At 47.3% G+C, this 18,215-nt stretch overlaps 1 protein-coding gene and 1 non-coding gene across 2 annotated transcripts in view; both read left to right on the top strand.

Annotated features, from left to right (window-relative positions):
- LARGE1 (LARGE xylosyl- and glucuronyltransferase 1) overlaps positions 1-18,215 on the top strand; it is a 488,867-nt gene that overhangs the window by 115,303 nt on the left and 355,349 nt on the right. Inside the window, exon 2 of the mRNA XM_072973425.1 lies at positions 12,168-12,355. Coding sequence (XP_072829526.1) covers positions 12,250-12,355 — 106 coding nt within the window. The 5' untranslated portion in view covers positions 12,168-12,249. The remainder of the gene's footprint in view (positions 1-12,167; positions 12,356-18,215) is intronic.
- TRNAA-AGC (transfer RNA alanine (anticodon AGC)) lies at positions 9,853-9,925 on the top strand. Its single transcript has one exon. It is a non-coding gene; the product is annotated as a tRNA-Ala (tRNA).

Here is an 18,215-nt window from a genome sequence, read left to right as displayed (position 1 = left end):
GATCTGATTTTTTTTCTCCTGGGAACCCTGCCTCCCCTGGTCCTGTCTTGCGTTCACATTCATGGGCTCTGTGTCTTTCCTCTGCATTCTCATAGGGCTTCTCAAGGGTGGGGGCCCTGTCATCTCCACCTCTGTATCCCTCTCCCCACGCCCCAGGCCTGGAATAGAGCGTGTACGCCCAGTGAACGCGGCCTGCGTGGAATCGATGAGTGGGGAAGAGTAGAGAAAAGGTAAAGAAATCACTGCCTTCATTTTCATTTGCCACAAGAGATATTTGCATAAAATCTCCATAGGCCTCTGTACGCGAGGGAAAAACAGACTCTGCAAGTTAGACACGTAATCCCCCACCAGTCGGACCAACACAGTCCGATGGGTGGCATCACGGGTAGCCTCGTGGATGTGATTAAGTGCTGATTTAACATTCAGAAGAAAAACACAAAAATCAGCCTTCCCGGAGCGGCAGTCTGACCCCAGGAAAAGTGTGTATCCTCTGGAAAGACTGATTTGCATTAAAGATCGGTTTGGCAATGCATTGTTCAAAGAGGTTAATGTTGTAAGTGGAAATTTTTGATTGCTTTGCGATTCTTTTTCCCCTTTTTGCTCCTCCACCTGTGTCACCCCAGAGAGCGCTCTGTGCTAGAAGTGATATTTACACTGCCCGCCTACTGATGTCCCCATTAAACGTGAGTCCTTGCCCTTAAAAAGCAGAATCCAGGGTGCATGGTGTAATGGAAGGGGTGGAGATGAGGAAAAGTACCTGGGAGGCAGCTGAGCGCACTCCGCTTCGCCTGGCCAAGGGAGATGCCTTCGAAGGAGGAGACGACTGTGGTGAATCTGTAATTCTTCCATGGTTGTGTGTCCCATGGAAGGATGCTCTGAGGTCTTCAATGAGGGATGGGTCCCCCCTGGAGAGGTGGTGCCTTAGACTACAGTTTCTCAGCCTCAGCCCTGTTGTCATTTGGGCTTGATACTTGTCTGGGGGATGTCCTGTGCCTGGTAAGCTGTTTAGCAGCGTCCCTGACCTTTACCCACTAGACGCTAGTAGTACCCCCATTGTCTCCAGTCTCAACCATCAAAAATGGCTCTAGACATTGCCAAATGTCTCTGGGCAAGGGGCAAAATCATCCCCAGTAGAGAGCCTCTGTTCTAGGCTTACTGTGTAGATCATCAGGAGTTAGTCCGGTAGGAAGAGGAGGCAGCAGGCGGAAAGGCAGGGAAGTGTGAAGGACATGGCACCCCTCATTCATGCGGTGGTCCCGCCCTGAGAGATTGGACTTGGGTGGGACTGGAGGGACTAGGTTGGCAGGACTCAGATCTCGGGGGCCTTAACTGCCATGCTGAGGAGAGCACATTGGATCTGAAGTCAGAGGTCTTGGGGTTAATCCAGTGCACCTCTTCCCAGCTGTGTCCCCTGAGTTACCTAACCTTTTGAGCCCAGGCGCCCTCATCTGTGAAGTGGACTTTTCCCAGGTTGGTTATGAAGACTGACTTTTTACGGCCACATGGAAGCGTAAGTATGGTGGCTGGTATCGACATCATAGTTGCCTAGGGAACGTCTCCCTCTTTCCTGAGCGCGCCCGCATCCTCTCTAGTTCTGCTGCCGCCAGCTGGGGCTGCTGTGTGTCCAGCCTGTCTTCCTACAAAGCCCCGTGGGCTCTCTGCCTCCAGTCCATTCTCAAGTCCATAACCAAACTTACTTCCCTAAACAAGATATTTAAACTTGAACCACCTGACACCATGGCTCTTGCCCACTTGAAGTGTGGCTAGTTCCAATGAATATATATTACTAATATATGGTGCACTGGATTTTGAAGGCTTAGAATGAGAAAGAGTGTAAAATATCTCATTAATATTTTGTGTTGGGTACGTGTTCAAATGCTCAGATTTTAGACATGCTAAGTTAAATAAAACATATTCTTAAAATGAATTTCTATTTCTTTTTACCTTTTTAAAGGTAGCTGTAGAAAACAGGAGGAGTTTTGTAAGAGTGGCTATGGTCTTATGTAGGGAAGCATATTGATTCTTCATGGGAGAATCATGTCCTGGTGCTGAGTGTTGAAATATAATTTGTTTGGTGGGGCAATCCCTTTTTTAAAGAACAGAGGCCATCCCTTTATAAAGAGCAGTAACGTCTTGAGAGATGTGCTCAGCCCAGTTTAGTTTTTCCCGCTGGTAGATGTTAGAATATTCTTTCCTTTTTGCAGTACTTCCTTCACCGATTTGCACCACTTTGAGGCAGCACCATGGCACGTAATAGTTAGTTCCTTCTCCCCTGTTGTGTGGGCTGAATGTCTGTGCCCCTCTAAAATCTGTATGTTGACTCCTGACCCCCAGTGTGATGGTATGAGGAGGTGGGGCCTCTGGGAGGTGATTAGGTCATGAGGGTGGGACCCCTGTGAATGGGATTAGTGCCCTTATGGAAGAAACCTCGCAGAGCTCCCCCAACTTCTCTGCCATGTGAGGACACAAGGAGAAGGTGGCTTTCTATGAACCAGGAAGCAGGGGCTTCACCAGACTTGGAATCTACCAGCGCCTTGATCTAGGGCTTCCCAGCCTCCAGAACTATGAGAAATAATTGTTTGTGGTCTGAGCCACCCATTCTATGGTATGTTTGCTAGAGGAACCCCAGTGGACTAAGACATACCCTTCTCCATGCTTTGTGAATGTCGTAGCAAGGAGGTAGTAGCGTCTGCTGTCCTTAGAATTTGATCCGTCAAGCAGTTAACATTCAACTAATTCATTTTAATGTTATTAATACTACTGTAGCATCTCACCTTGCTGTGTAATCATATTTTGGGTTTCATTTGCTCTTCCCTGATCCTTGTGAAAAGAGATGGGAGCCAACGTGCAGAGCTCCCTGTCCTCTGTAAATGCTGTGAAGCCCGCATGCAATGCCGGCTGTGCCTGGGGGTTTGTTTTTTTAACATAATTAGAAATAAAATGGGCTAAAGTCTTAGGTGTGTCTTGACTGCGGAGTTTTGGGAAAATGGGTGGTTGAAGACTGGGTTTGAGACCCTAGGGAGGCCTCTGTCCTTAATCTGGGGCATCACAGTGGTTCTGAGGGCAAAAGGACATGTTTCCCTATAGCAGGAGAATTGGAGCTCACAGTGGGATCAAGACAAAGTAAGTTGTCTGGGAGGGACCCTTCAAGTCCTCAAAACACTGTGATCTCCACATTGTCAGTGTTTGTTTCAAAGCACATTGCATGTGGTTCTTACTCCTGTAGTTCACATGATCAATTTTTAAACACTGCCTCTGAGGCCAGGTGCCATTATCCAGATGAAGAAGGAGATGGGGAGACAAGTTGGACAGACCAATAGGGATGATGCTTTGGGGCCTGATGTGCAGATAGGAGATGAAGGGAGGAAGTGACTGCAGGACAGGCCTTCAGGAGGGATGCTCCAGGCCCAGAGGGAGAGGCCCGATGCCTCATGTGTTCTCTTCCTCCTGGGGCAGAGAAAGGAGAGAAAGTTGCCAAAGTCAGCCTTGCAGCAGAGACCTCAAACCTCACGAAGGGTCTCTAAGGGACACACTGTTGCTTCAGGGACCTACTTGAGATGCTGTGCGGATTCTGGTTCTCATTTTACATGTGGTGCCCAGTCAGACAGCTGGTTGGCAGGCTCCTGTTTCAAAGGGCTTCTGGAAGAACACTAGAGCGACAGCAAGGCGCCTGCTCACTGAGGTTCTCCCAGTACCTTCATCCATTGATTTGTTCATCCATCCATTCAAGGGAAGCCTCCTCTGTGTCTGAATATAAAGCAGTCATGGATTTTGCCCAAGTGGAGATTAAAATCTAGTGGGTGAGGCAGCCATTAAATGAGTAGTCAGATAATTGTGTAATTCCAAAACTGGATGAGTTCTGTAAAAAAATCACCCAGGGTGTGGTAATAGATCAAATGAAGAGGTGTGGGGGGGCAGTGTTTAGGCAGGGCAGTGTCTGAGTAGACCTCTCTGAGTTGACAGCTTTTAGAACCTAGAATTGAAGAGTGAGAAGGACTCAGTCCAGCAAAGAGCAGAGCGAGAAGCATTCCAGGCAGAGGGAGCACGCGTGCAAAGGCCCTGGGGTACATACCAGAAGTGAATGTGGCTGGTATAGAGGAGAATTAAAGGGAGAGTGGCCAGAGATGCAGCCCTAGAGAGTTAAAAGTCAAACCAAGCAGGTCCTTGGAGGCATGGCAAAGAGCTTAGGATTTGAGTGCTGGGGGAAAACGTTGAATGATTTCAGGTGTGATCTGAGAGGGCCGGCTGCTGTAGTAGGGACACATGTGAGATGATGAGGCTTCGATTCATAAAGTGGCAGGAAAACTAGAGAGAAATGGATGTATTATTGGAGGGAATATATATTTTATTTTTTAATTGGGGTATAGTTGATTTACAATGTGTTAGTTTCAGTTGTACAGCAAAGTGATTCAGTTTTATATGTATATATACGATCATATATATATTATATATAAATCTGTTCTTTTTCAGATTCTTCTCCATTATAGGTTACTACAATATATTGAATATAGTTCCCTGTGCTATGTATGGAAGAAATTTGCTTTTGTATCTATTTTATATATAGCAGTTAGTATTTGCAAATTTTGAACTCCTAATTTATCCCTTCCCAGCCCCTTCCCCCTGGTAACCATAAGTTTATTTACTATGTCTATGAGTCTGTTTCTGTTTTATAGATATGTTCATTAGTGTCTTCTTTTTTTTTTCGGATTCCACATGTGAGTGATATCATATGGTATTTTTCTTTTTTTATCTGACTTACTTCACTTAGTATGATAATCTCTAGGTCCATTCATGTTGCTGCAAATGGCACTATTTCGTTCTTTTTTAGGGCTGTGTAATATATGTGTGTGTGTGTGTATATATATATATATATATATATATATATATATATGCATATGCACACATATACATATACATACACACACACACACACACAACTTCTTTATCCAGTCATCTTTCAGTGGATGTTTAGGTTGCTTCCATGTCTTGGCTATTGGAAATAGTGCTGCTGTGAACATTGGGGTACATGAATCATTTTGGTTTTTTTAAAATTTATCTTATATGTACATTTATCTATCTTTTGTTTTGTTTTAGGGGAGGTAAGTATGTTTGTATGTTTTTTTGTTTTGATGGGGGTACTGGGGATTGAACCCAGGACCTCATGCATGCTGGGCATGGACTTTACCACTTGAGCTATACCCTCCCTGCTGAATTGTTTTCAATTATAGTTTTCTCCGGATATACGCCCGGGAGTGGGATTGCTGGATCATATGGCAATTCTATTTTTAGTTCTTTTAAGGAACCTCCATACTGGGGAGAAAATACAGGGTTTGAAGGTAAAAATGGCGGGATTGGAGGGTGTATGAGTTTGACAAGAGAAGAGGGCTCCCAGGTGTCTGGCCGGGGCAGTGGGGTGGGTGATGTTGCCCTCTGTGGCGGTGGGGCAGATCTAGGGAGGGACGGGTTTGGAAGGCGAAAGCGGAGTTGAGGTGTGAGGCATATGCAGCAGAGGAAGGTCGTTGTATGGGTGAATCCCAAGGTCAGAGGGGAGGCCGGGGCTAGAGATACAAGTGTGGGAGGCATCAGCCTAGAGATGGTTTTATAAACCATTGAGATGAGGGATCTGCCCTGAATGGAGTAACAAAGATGGGTCCCCCACTGAATCCTGGAACACTCCCGGAACTGACTGTTCTGAAAAGAAGAGGTTTGAGGAAAACAGGAACATACGAAATAAATATCTCAGAGGATAAGAGAGTGAGTTTTCCAGAGAAAGAGTAGTAGAATTTTGGAGCAGTTGGCCGCCCATTTGACATCAGAAATGAGTAAAGGGGACAAATCTGCCTGCCTGAGAGCGTGCTTTCACACCCTGACATTTAGCTTCCCAAGTGAAACCATGGGGCACAGGTGTGGTTGTGAACATCTGAAGCATCAGATTTTTCCAGGCTAGTGCGGTTGGAGAGAAGGAGGACCGGGGAGATGTGAGTGCTTGCAGAGGGAAGTTACAATAATGAACCATGACATCTGAGCCGAATAAGAGAAAACAGAAAGAGGATCCGGACCTGGATGAATACTGATGAAGACAGCCGGTGGGTTGGGGTTCATGACAGTGAAGAATTTGTGTGATGGCGGCCTGGGAAGGCGAGAAGAGGGGACTGATGCTGACATTTGAGATCCTGGGGTTCATGCTGGCATGTGAACCTGGCAGGTATTTTGAATTGGCCATTTTCATCATGGAATTAAGGTGGAGAGGTGGATGGAGGTGTGGTGAGAGCAAACATCTTCGAGAATGAGAGGTGTGACCAGGACTTGCGGCATGACTGATGTGGACAGGGAGAACCCGGGGAGTCCCAGAGGAACTGTGGTCTTCAGCGAGGGAGGGCGGAAAGCTTTGGTAGTGACAACTGGAGTCCAGGAAGACAGAGATCCACTTCCAAGCCCTTAGGTAAATGCCTTGAGAGTAGGGGACAGGCTTTTCCCTTGGGAAAGCAGTGGTCCAGGGGATGGCTGTGCTTTCTCTTAGGAGCTGGAGGTTGAATGAAGCAAGAGGAAGCTGAGGATAAAGAGAAATTTGTTGGTCGCAGAGTGGAAGTTCCCCTGGATTCCATCCTTGGGCTGGAGAGGAAGGAGCGGGCTGGAGCTTGTGTGAGGGGGTAGTTTGAATGATAATGAGCATCCAGGGAGGCTACTGGACTCAGTCATTGATCCTCTCGGTGCATTTTTATTGATCACCTCTTTATATGCCAGATACTGTGGAAGGCGTCCTTCATCTACCTTGTTGTGCTGGTAACAAACAGAACAGCAGTGGCCAGAATGGACGAGGTGCCTGCCCTTGAGGTGTCTGCTCTGACTGGGGAGATACAGGCTGGTTCTCAGTCGTCTGTCTGGTAGCAAAGAACTGATTTTCTGTCTTATTTTTGTTTTATTCCAGAAAATACTAGGATCTGAGTCTCAGGGTTTCCAACAACCAAATCAGTCTCCCTAGCCTCTCTTAGTTTCAGTTTTCTTTTGTAAGATGGATTTAGTGATGTCTCTGTGGATCCGGTGCTGTTTAACCATTATTCACATGTGCGAGTGTTTTTGACAGAGGTCGGGGTGAGTCGGCAGAGCCACCTCTAGTCCATAAGATGCTTCTGTTTAATTAGAAAAAGGCAGTTTTCCTTCTAGAGACTCAGTGTCCATCTGCCAGAGAACTGTAGTAAATATGCCATTGAAGAAATCCAGGGCGTGAATGGTGCCCCCAGTGCACTGGCTTGTCGTGCAGGGTAGGGTGAGGGGGCAGGTAGGGGGGTGGGAGGCCAGCTTTGGGTGTTAATAAGTTATTTACTAAGTACCTGAGTACAGCCTCTCAAACAGTCACGCACAAGCGAATCAGCTAGGATCTTGTTAAAATGCAGATTCTGATTCAGTGGGGCCGGGGTAAGGACCTGAGATGCTGCATTTCTGCCAAGAATTCAGCTGCCGCTGCTGTTGCCTCTGGTCCAGGCACCACACTCTAGGCTGAGATGGCTAAGTGTAAACCTTCATCTTAGCTGCTGGTGGAAGACCTGCATCCTTTGCCCTTAGGGGTTTTGGTCTGATGAGGAGAGATGAAGGCACCGGAAATGATTCGAAAACCAGTAAGTCACCAGGAATGTGCTGTTGACACCTACTGGGGTTCAGATCCAAGGGATGGAATGCTTCTGGGTCTGGACTTGCCGGAGAGGTCCCGCAGAAGCAGCCATGGCTTGAAGTTCCTCCTGAGGTCCGGCATGGGAGGAAAGACGTTGCAGGATGGTTGGGGTGTATTGAAGAGGATGGCTGGAGTCGAGGCATGAGGTGGGGATGTAATGCTATGTACAGTAATACAAATAGTGACCGGTAGAGGATCTGTCTGCTGTAGGGTCTGTATTATAAGCTCAATGAGTGGCACCTCTTTGCCCGCTTAATACAGAGGTGACAATGTGTGACTGACAGGATTCAGCTGATCTTCTAGTTGGAAAAATTGGTGGTCCAAAATCTGTTGCAAACCCGTAGGCTCAGTTTGGGATCCTAAGTGATTCTGATGGGTTTCAGCCTTTGGGTTCCTTGGACTTTTTTTAATTTTATTTTTGGAGGCTATTTAGATTTTTATTCCCTCTTCATGTGCAGTGTTTGTGGACGCTTCGCACATCTTGAACACCCATGAAAAATCATTTCTAACACTCATGATGCTAATTAAAAGATAGCCTCGGGTGTTGATCAGAGATGGCTGGAACACAGCAGTGTTTGCAATGTGGGCCTCTGACAGGCATCGTTCAAATGATAACCAGCCATGCCTGGAGGATATATTCCCAATTAGGATCCTACAAATAGATGTTAACTCACTGCGCCTAGCACTGTAAACTGAAACTAACACGTATATACGACACTGTCTGCGCTGAGGTGTTTTGAATTGCAAGCAATATAACAAGAAGACATGGTGATTTAAGCTTGTTAAGTATTTTTAAATGATAAAAGCAATGCATACTCCCCGTATAATATTTGGGAAAATATATATACTCATTTATTGAAATTACCCACATCCTATACCCAGAGATAACTTTCAACGCTTAGACCTTTTTCATGTCTATAGTTACCTAGGTATTTATACATTTATGTACAATTTATTACATTGGATTGAAGGATACTTGTGATCACATTTTATGTTCAACTTTGAATCCTGCTTTTCTGGCTTAACAGATCATGGTCATTTTTCTGGCTCACAGGGTGTATTTCATAGATGTGAATTTTATTGGTTAAGGCAGATGGAGTAGATGTTTAGGAGGAGAAACTGACCAGCTTGGTCAAGGCATTGGATGTTGGACTTGAGGGAGCGGCATTTAGAGGTGACCCTAGGTGAGGCAGTCTGCCTTTCCCTGAGGCAGGAACAGTTTAGAGACTGGTTTTCCTGGTTAATGCATCAACATTTGCACATGCTTGCGATGTAATTTCCAGCCCACCTCCGGTTTCTTCCTTCCTTTCTTCTTCCTGGGTTGATTCCTGTATTAACTTCCTGGAGGAACTTCTGATATAAATTGAGATTTTTTTTTAATGTGTTTTTTTTTAAGTGCACAGAGGTGTCATTTAAAAGTCTAATTCATGAAGGAATATTTTTTACCTGCTGGGTTTAATTTCAGATGCCAGCGTTATCATAAAACGCATACCATCCTAGACTCTGTTTTAAAACTTGGTACAAATTGTGCCAGTTGAAATTAACTTCTGCAGATGGAGAGAGGAAAGGAGGAAAATAAGTGTTTCAAAGAGTCTTAAAAAGTGTTATTTAAATATTAATGCACTTGAGTTCAGCTCCATATATAGTCCGATTTTCCCCTAAAGTCTAAATTCTTCTGTAGCTTTCCAATTCTATTTCTGTCTATTGAACTTTTTTCTTTTTTTTTTTTAATGGAAGCAAACAATGGTGATATGTTTGACCCTGGGAAAGAAAATAATCAAATAATCATAAAATTCAATATGAAGGATTTAGGTTCCCTCAAAAGGAAAATGTCCACTGGCAAAGTTGTTAGAATCAGTTACTAAAGGAGAGCGGAGCCAGAGGTGTCTCTGCCATAGGCGTGTGCAACCACTGGCCAGTTAATTCATCTTTCTTGGCCTTTGTTTTGTCATCCATAAAATGGGGATGAAAAATAGTCCCTGCCTCATAGGTTATTTTGAGAATTAAACAAGTAAGAAACATAGAAAAGTGTTTGACACATACTTCCTGCTCGTTGTCTTTACCATTATTAAGTGAACTGTTTAAAAAAAAAAGTCTGTTTCTGTTTTGTAGATGAGTTCATTAGCGTCCTCTTTTTTTCTTTTACTGTGCTATGTAAGTATTTTTAAAGTGATTTTTATGGGGGAGGGGATAGCTCAGTGGTAGAGTGCGTGCTTAGCATGCACGAGGTCCTGGGTTCAATTCCCAGTCCCTCCATTAAAAACAAACGAACAAACCTAGTTACTCCTCAAATTAATTAATTAATTAATTAACTTTTTAAAAAATGATTTTAATGTAATGGTACCCCCTGAAGGAGAATTGAGTGGATAGATCCTTCAGATTTAAAACACCTGTTTGGCATGTCAGTCAAGACCTGTTTGTTGAGATACATTTTCTGCCAAACCCTGTAGGGGCCGGGGAGGCTGGGAGTGGAGAGAGAGAAAAACAGAAGTAAGGCTGCTCTTTGGAAGAGAAAGAGGGGGATGAGTGGGAAGTCACCTCTGCCACATGCTTGATCATTTTTGCTAGTCACTTACTCTAGGGTGCTCCCATTTAAGCCTCAAAACCACCCTCCCAGACAGAGGGCACTGCTTCATTGCATAGTTGAACAAAATGAATCTCCCCCTGAGATGGGGGCTTGCCAGAGTCACAGCCAGTTGAGTGTCACACCTGGATTTGCATCCAGATCTAACTGCACAGCAACTTTCCCCGTCACTCCCTCTTCCAAAGAGATCCCTGGCATCTCTTCAGTTCTCTCGCTCAGGGCCGAGCAAAGTTTGCATGTAGGGCTTGTTTCCCATGCCCCCGAATGGGAAACTTCCCTGGGGGGACTTCTCAAGTCAGCATTCTTTGTCTAAAGGGCTTTTGCTTTCTCAGTGTTACTTTCTAGTCTGCACCCTCCAGCCCTGTGATCTTTCATCTGTTCCACAGAAGGCCACTTAGAGAATCCTGTCGGAGCGCCTACAGAAGGAAGCTTCGCAATGACAGCTGAGGCTGGCTCCAGGAGGCGTTTACTGCCAGCAACTTGCTGAACACAAATTCCTGAAGCTTGAGAGGGTCGCCTTTGGTTAGAATCTGATTCTATTTATTTGTTCAGCAGACATTTATCGGGCACCTGCAGGTGACAGGTGGTAGGCTAAGTCTGAGCCAATGCAAGGTGGCTGGGGCGAGGCATCTGTCTTGTGGAAACACCAAGACTGGTGGGAAGGGAGACACTTCAACCAGACCATCGTCACATGGGGTTTAAGGGCGACAGCAGAGGGGAGGACAGATGGTGGGACTTTGCAAGGGGGCAGCTGAACCAGCTCTTTCTTGGCCATCCATTCCTTGGGAATCTGCAGCTTTTGTAACTGTCTGGGTGGCAGGTTCTGCTCTGTGAAGGAGGCTCCTTGTGGACTTTTCTCTCCTGCATGCAGTGTGATACTTGTGTTTGGAGCTGGGAGATGAGAATGTCTGGTCTGTTGGTTTTTAAACCTTCCTGGTATGTCGCGTGACTTCCTGGTGAAATACTCAGGTGACAGATCACAAGCTCTCTGCTCCATCTGTATCGACCTCCTGCCTCTTTTAATCTGTCACAGCCAGTTCTCTGCAGTCTAAGGATTGTCCCTCTGCAGGCTGGTTGTAAGTTATCTGTCTGCATCTGTCCGTTCCCTGCATCTTTTCATTGCACAATACTTTTCTGGGCATCTTCTTCCATATTAAAAGGTGGAAGCTATTGAGAGAGTGGCTGTGAGGTTTTCCACTGTGATGGAGAGGCAGCCTCTTGCCGATGATGCTGAGGCCTCTCTGGTCTCCTTTCCTTTGAGTGTGTTGTCCGCCAGCCCCGCGTGCCTTTCACAGTTCTCTCTGCCCGAAACATAGACCTGTTCCGTCCCCTTGACCAAACACAAATCAGTCAGCAACTTCATTTGTTCTTCCCTTGGGGTCCGTGCAAGACTCAGTCATCACAGTCTCAGAGCTTTTTTGGATATTTTATGCTGGTCTTTCTTGTTAGACTCTGCTCTTCAAAGCCACCCCTTGTGCGAGTCATTTTTGAAAACACAGCACCTGGTTAGTGTTTGGTACATACAAGATGCTTATTAAGTGCTCCTTTAATAAGTGTGTTAGTCCAGGCTTGAAAACTCACCTGTACTGTACAACGTGTGTGTGTATCCATGTGAGAGTCAGAAAGAGAAAAAGAGAGAGAGAGAGAAAAAGAGAGAGAGAGAGAAAAAGAGAGAGAGAGAGAGAAGTCCCTTATAGTTTGTATCATCCTCCATTTGTTTATTTTGTAGAGAACGTTCTGCTCTCAGTTTCAGTAGACTACACGACTGCAGCAACATCTCTTGGGATAAAAGGTTAACAGGAAATTGTAGATGAGCCGAACCGCTTTCAGGATCTGCAGGATATTTCTCTTCCGCAATTTGCATCCATTTACACTGCTGAGAACTCAGCCCTTCCCCTTTGCTCTTCCTTGCAGAAAGTATTATGAGGGAGGCCGAGGACTCCAGGCTCCGGGCAGAGAAACGGCGCTGGGAATAGGGATTGCCACTTCTGAGAGGATGCTGGGAATCTGCAGAGGGAGACGGAAATTCCTGGCTGCCTCGCTGACTCTGCTCTGCATCCCAGCCGTCACCTGGCTTTACCTGTTTGCCGGGAGCTTTGAAGGTAAGAAGGCAGCTTTCCCAAAGGGAGAGGGACGGAGGGGAGAGAGAGGACACTGGCTGTCCCCAAATCCTAGGAAGAACCTCCAAGTCTTCTGATCCCAACTTCTCACTTCATAGAACAATAAAATACTGACGCCCAGTCACAGGGAAAGATGCGCGTCCGCTGGCACGGGTCGTTGGAGGGAGTCAGTAACGGGAGGAGAAAGAGAGAAACACAAAGGCAAAAGTAAGGTGTGCCCAGATGAAGCAGCGTGGTGGAGGCTTTGCAGACGTCAGGTTGCGGCTTTGCACGTGGAGCGCCGTGCGGATAACGGGGAAGAGGTTGGTCCCCGGGGGATTACTTCACTCTTCGCCGAGCTAGATGTGTCATTCATTCTGTCATCTGTTCACTCGTTTATCTGCACATTCAACATTTTGCTGTTGTCATTACTGCTGCTGCTGCTAACAGGTCTGGACCTTCAGAGCGCAGTGGAGGAGACGGGTCAGCACGTGAGCCCTGGGCGTTGCTGTCCATGGTACCCATTAGGCTGAGGCAAGCCCAGGGCGCTGGGGGAGAGGGTGGTTGGAGCTGCCAGGCGGGCTGGGTACCAAGATGCGCAGTGATGGTGATGGAGTGAGTACAGGGGTGCAGCAGAGGAGTCGCCCTCCCCCGACAAATAGCAGAAGCCCATCCCTGCCGCTTTCTCGAAATCCATCTGAAAGGGGAGGCTCACCATTCCTTCAGCCAGCAATTTCAAATGCAGTGCAACGTTTTGCGTCTCGAAGATGGTTTTCTAAGCTTTGGGGAGGGAAGGAATGGCAGTGGTGAAGATCACACTTTCTTTGTCTTTGCCCCCACACTTGAGTTAAAAATATATATATCTCAAGTGAAAATCTGTCTCCAGGAAGTCAGTACTGTGTTTCTAAACATTTCCTTTATGCATAATTTTATTGACAGCTCAAGGCTACCTTTTAATTAGGAGTTCCACTTCACTTTCTGAGATGTGCCCTGCGTTGGCTAGGCTGAATGTAAACGAGGTGGAACTCTGTCTGCACAGCAGGGGAGGGCCCCGCGCCACCCCCTTGCCACTTGCCTGCCCCAGACATCCCTGGAGCAGTGGGCTCAGGGTCCCTGAGCCCTGTGCCTGTTTCTGGTTATAAGGTGGACAAGTGTTCCCTGAGGCATGTGCAGTGAGACTGGGGAGGCCTGGCCCCCAAGATGAATGGTGCAGTTTCCTAAAGAGGAGAAACTAGAAATGGATCCAGGTTAGGGAGAATTCATACCTGGCTGTGCTTAGTGGTGGGTTGATGTGAACTGGAAGGCAGCTTGCCAGCATCATGCTCTCTGATCCAGCGCTGGCTGACAGAGTGAATGCTCCTTGCCTTTGAATGATTTTATTAGACTGGCTGATAAGTTGCATTAAATAGGGGCTGTGTGATGTGGGTACACGAACAGACGTGGTCTAGCTGGAATGATAAAGGCGATGGATTTCTTTTACTGGGTATCAGTTAGTCCACAGCTGGGCCACTGCATTTATTTCTGGATGCTACACTTTAAGAACAGTCTAGACAAGTCAGCACCTTTAGGAGAATCTAGGTGAGGGTGCCAACTCAAACCCTGTGTCACACCAAACAGCAGAAATCATGGGGGCTGTTTACTTGGGAGAAGCAGAGGCCCCAGGTGTCTGTGGCCAGTGGCAGCAAACAGTCAAAGGGCTGTCACCTGAAAGAGAGAGTAAGATCACTCTGATGGCCCCTGAATCTATGGAAGGACATCACGGGGAGCCAGAGGTCCAGCTCATCATAGTCAGGGTCCTTCTGTCCGTGCTGGGATGCGCTGCCCTGGGTGGGAGGGGAATACTGGGCATGAGAGAGGTGTGCAGGCGGACGTGCAGCTGACGGGAGGGAGTGAGCATCAGGGTAAGTTCCACAGCGTGACCTGCCCGACCCGTCCTGACCCAGAAAAGGCTGAGTACTTATCGAGAGACAGGGGCTTCCTCCTTGGAGTTTCTGCCAGTTGCCACAGGCGTCAGTGCATTTCCAAAAGGACCCGCGGAGACCTTCCCTTCTTTCTAGTTAAACGTAACCACTTTGCAGTCCATTTACTGACACCCTTGAGTTTTCTATTTCGAGGCCAGTGGAGCCATCAGTAAGGGAGAGAAGTGCTGCCTGGATTCAGGGTCTTGCTCTTCAGACTTTACGTGGGTTTATGTATTTTTCAACCCTGTTTGAATTTCGATGGATTGCCTGAGAGCAGAACCTAGAACTTCCCCCGAGATGCAGATGCTCTCAGCATAAACTTCTGGACTCAGATGACACACAGCAGCACGATGACACTGAGAGAGCACTGGATGGGGTCAGGGTCTCGGGCTCTCGTATCAGCTCGGCCAGGATAGCTGGGATATGTGGGGCACAGTCACGCCTCTCTCTCTATCTCCTCCTGCTTGAAATGACTTTGTAAAAATGAAGCCCATCTATTGAAGGCATGAATGTCCTACAAGTTTATGATTGTAAGCAGCAAATGTGAATGAATTAGAAATGACCAGAATCATCTTCAGTTGATGGGAAACATGACAGGGAGAGGGAGTAGGATCATTGTGAGCTGTGCCGGAGTGTGGATCCAGGGTCAGTGCATTAAAGTTCTGAGGAAGCAAGCATCTTCTCAGCATAGGAAGGGACACCTGTTCTAGCACATTTGCCAGGTGTTGGTGTTCACCATCTGGGAAGGCATCGAGATCCGCATTCCCAGAGAGTGGCCTTTGGTTAAGGTTGCTAATCAGGGGAGGCTTCTGCCGGTGCTGTGACCCCCAGGTTCCTAAACCCTCCTGACTTCATTTCTTCCCAGATCCTCCTCGCTTCCTCCACCATCTCAGTTAACATCCCCAGCCACCCCTCCTTCAGGCTCTAAGCTTTGGAGTCTTGTTCTTTTCTTTCTTCACTCCCCCCATCGCTGGGCTGCCCTAATCTGCTGGATCTGACCTTGGCTTCTTGCAGCTGTGTCTTTGGCGTCCTCCCTTTCACTGCCTCGGATGCCCTGGCTCCGTCGTTCACGTGTGTCCTTTGTGATCAGGACGGAGGCAGCAGCCGGCTCTCACACGTCGCCCCCGCCCTCCGGCCCCATCTCCTCACGCCCTCCGCACATCCTCCATCCAGCCCTACTGGACTTCCCTCGACGCCCGTGTGCACTGCCCCCTCTGTCCTCTGGTCTTGGTCCGTGCTTTCCCTCCCCATCTCGTCTTTGCTGGCTGACTTAGATCCTCCTGTCTCAGCTGTAGCGTGATTGCTTCTCACCCTTAACTCGGTTGGCGTCCTCTGCTCCACGCCCCACCCCCACCTCCTGGTCCTTTCCCCTTCCTCCTACTCAGGACATTTGATTTTTCTTGTTTTTATCACTGTTATCTTCACAACTGATGACAAGCTTCAGGAGGGAAGGGGATGTTTTACTCTGTTCATCCTTCTATCTCTAGGACCGTTTGCTGAGTGAGTGAGCAAAGGAACATGACCTCTCCTGGCTCTGAGTGCTGACCACTCTCACCACTGCCTCCCGGGTTAACTTCAGATGCTTCATTACGACTCTAGGGTCGTTCACAGACTTTCTCCCTTAGCTGATCATTTCTGCCTCCACTCAGGGGAGAGTGCCTTATCGAACACCCTGAGAAAACTTCTTAATTTTTGCTCCTTGTCCCTTCTGCCCAATATTGAGCTCTCTTTTTCCACAAGGCTTCCTCCCAGCCCGCACCTTCAGTGCCCAGATTCAGTGTCATTTTCCCCTTAAGTCTGATCCCGTGTGGAGCCTTCTGTGACCTCACTCACCAAAGGGTGTTTTGCTTGTTTGGTGTCTTTCTAGCCATTTGCCTCCGAGTTTCCTGAGACAAGGGGCTGTTTTATTCATCTTCACGTTCCCAGAATTTGAGTATCACCCTAGTGGGTCCTTAGTATGTGTTGGCTGGAAAGGGTTCTGTCTGTTAAGGGCAATGGGAGCCACAGGTAGACAAGGGCTCCTCCTGGTGTTCTGAGCATCTCTGATTTTGAGACCTCAGGATATGGCTCCAGGAACCTTACTTTCCTTGGGTATGGGATGGTATTGCTGGGGCTTGAGTAATGCTGCTTAAACACACCTCCATTTGAATTTAGATCAATACCTATTATTTTCGACCAGAAAAATCGCCTTTTCTCGTGGGCATGTGAGTTTTACTTGCCTGGGCATGGTGCGCTTCTGCCCATCAAGGAAATGGTGTTCAGCCGCTGTTGCATTAGCAGCACGTGGGAAAAGGGTGCTTCGCAGGCATTCAGAAAATTGTTCACACGTGCTGCCGTCCGATAGTTTATAACCAGCTCCGGGCAGACGCTTCCCGCGGTTGGAAAGGCGGCACGGTGAGGTTGTGGGTGTTATTTAAAAGCACATGTCTTCAGAGACTGCAGTGTCCTGTGCATTTCAAAGCAGTGTCATGGCCAGGCACAGGGTATTAATTTCTGAACTGATTGCAGCCTGCACCCACGTTTTGTCATTCTCGAAGCCTGACTTTGTGGTTATTATCAACACAAACTCCTCCCAAAACAAATGGTTAGAGAGTCATCATGATACATTTCAACAGAAAGAAATGAGGTCCTGACACCTGACCGTTTTGAAGAGTTTCAGTGAGAACCAAGGAGTTGTAAATTAAAGTGTTTTTTTTTAATTGTTTGTTTTTGGTCTTTTTGCTTTATCCTTATGGGGGATCATGGGGCACATGAACAAAAGGAATAGGGGGAAAGGGGAGGTCTTTGATCCAAGCAGAGCTTGTTCTAAGATGACTGATTCCCCAGCCCTGCATCCACTCTCCCCATCCCTCAGCCCAGAGACAGTGCTGGGGGAGGTCTGTGAGCTCAGCCTGTGCAGGGTGCTGGTGGACCATTTGCTAAAGGCTCTGTCAGCCCCGAGGCTAGGCTGTGTGGCAGCTTTGATGGCAGCCAAGCCATTTTGCCTGCCTGCCAGTGTCCCGAATGTATCACTCAATAAGGATATTATGGGGTAGAAGAACATGGGATGCTGAATGCAAAATGAAGTGGAGAGCATCTTATAGAAGTTTTATTATTATTGTTTTAATCAGAAATGAAGGGCTTCCTAGCCAATGCTTAATACACGTGCTGAGCTTAAGCAAAAGCCTACAGAGGATGAGGATGTGACAGGCACTGGCTGCAGACGGTGCGCAAGCCACAGGGCACACTGTGGCTGCCTGGGTCTGCTTCTTACCTTGGGCAAAAAAGGTCTTGGAATCTGAGAGGGCAGTTGAAGTCTATCACGATTTTGCTTGGTTGTGAGACGGTTGTGAAGGTGACCTCTACTTTTCTTAACACCCGGCTTTTGATCTTCAAATGACATCAGTGGTCCTGCCGGGGTGGAGAGAATGACCGTGATGTGTCAGCTGGCTGCATCTGCCGGAGGAGCTCAGGGTCAGAGTCTCGGACCAGCGTCAGGAAACCTGGTTTCAGCTCAGCCCAGCAGCTACCTTGTATGGGCTGCCTACGGCTGCCGCAGCAAATGACCACAAATTTATTATCTGACAGTTTCAGAGGTCAGAAATCTAAAATCAGTCCCACTGGGCTTATAAGCCAAGATGTTGCCAGGGCTGGTTCCTTCTGGAGGCCCCAGGGAAGAAGCCATCTCCTGACCTTTTTCACCTTCCAGAAGCTACCTGCTTTCCTCGGCTCATGGCTCCTTCCTCCACCTCGAAGGTCAGAAATGCAGCATCTTCAGATTGCTCTTTCTGACTGTGACCTCTGCTTCTGTGGTCACATCTCCTTGTCCAGTGGTGACCCTCCTGCCTCCCTCTTATAAGGACCCTTGTGATTATTTGGGGCCCTAAATCCAGGATAATTGTTCCATCTCAAAATCCTTAATT

This window comes from Vicugna pacos, chromosome 12 (genome assembly GCF_048564905.1).
Source record: "Vicugna pacos chromosome 12, VicPac4, whole genome shotgun sequence".
NCBI lineage: Eukaryota > Metazoa > Chordata > Mammalia > Artiodactyla > Camelidae > Vicugna > Vicugna pacos.
The sequence above is the reverse complement of the archived record's forward strand: the minus strand, read 5'-3'. Positions and strand labels throughout refer to the sequence as shown.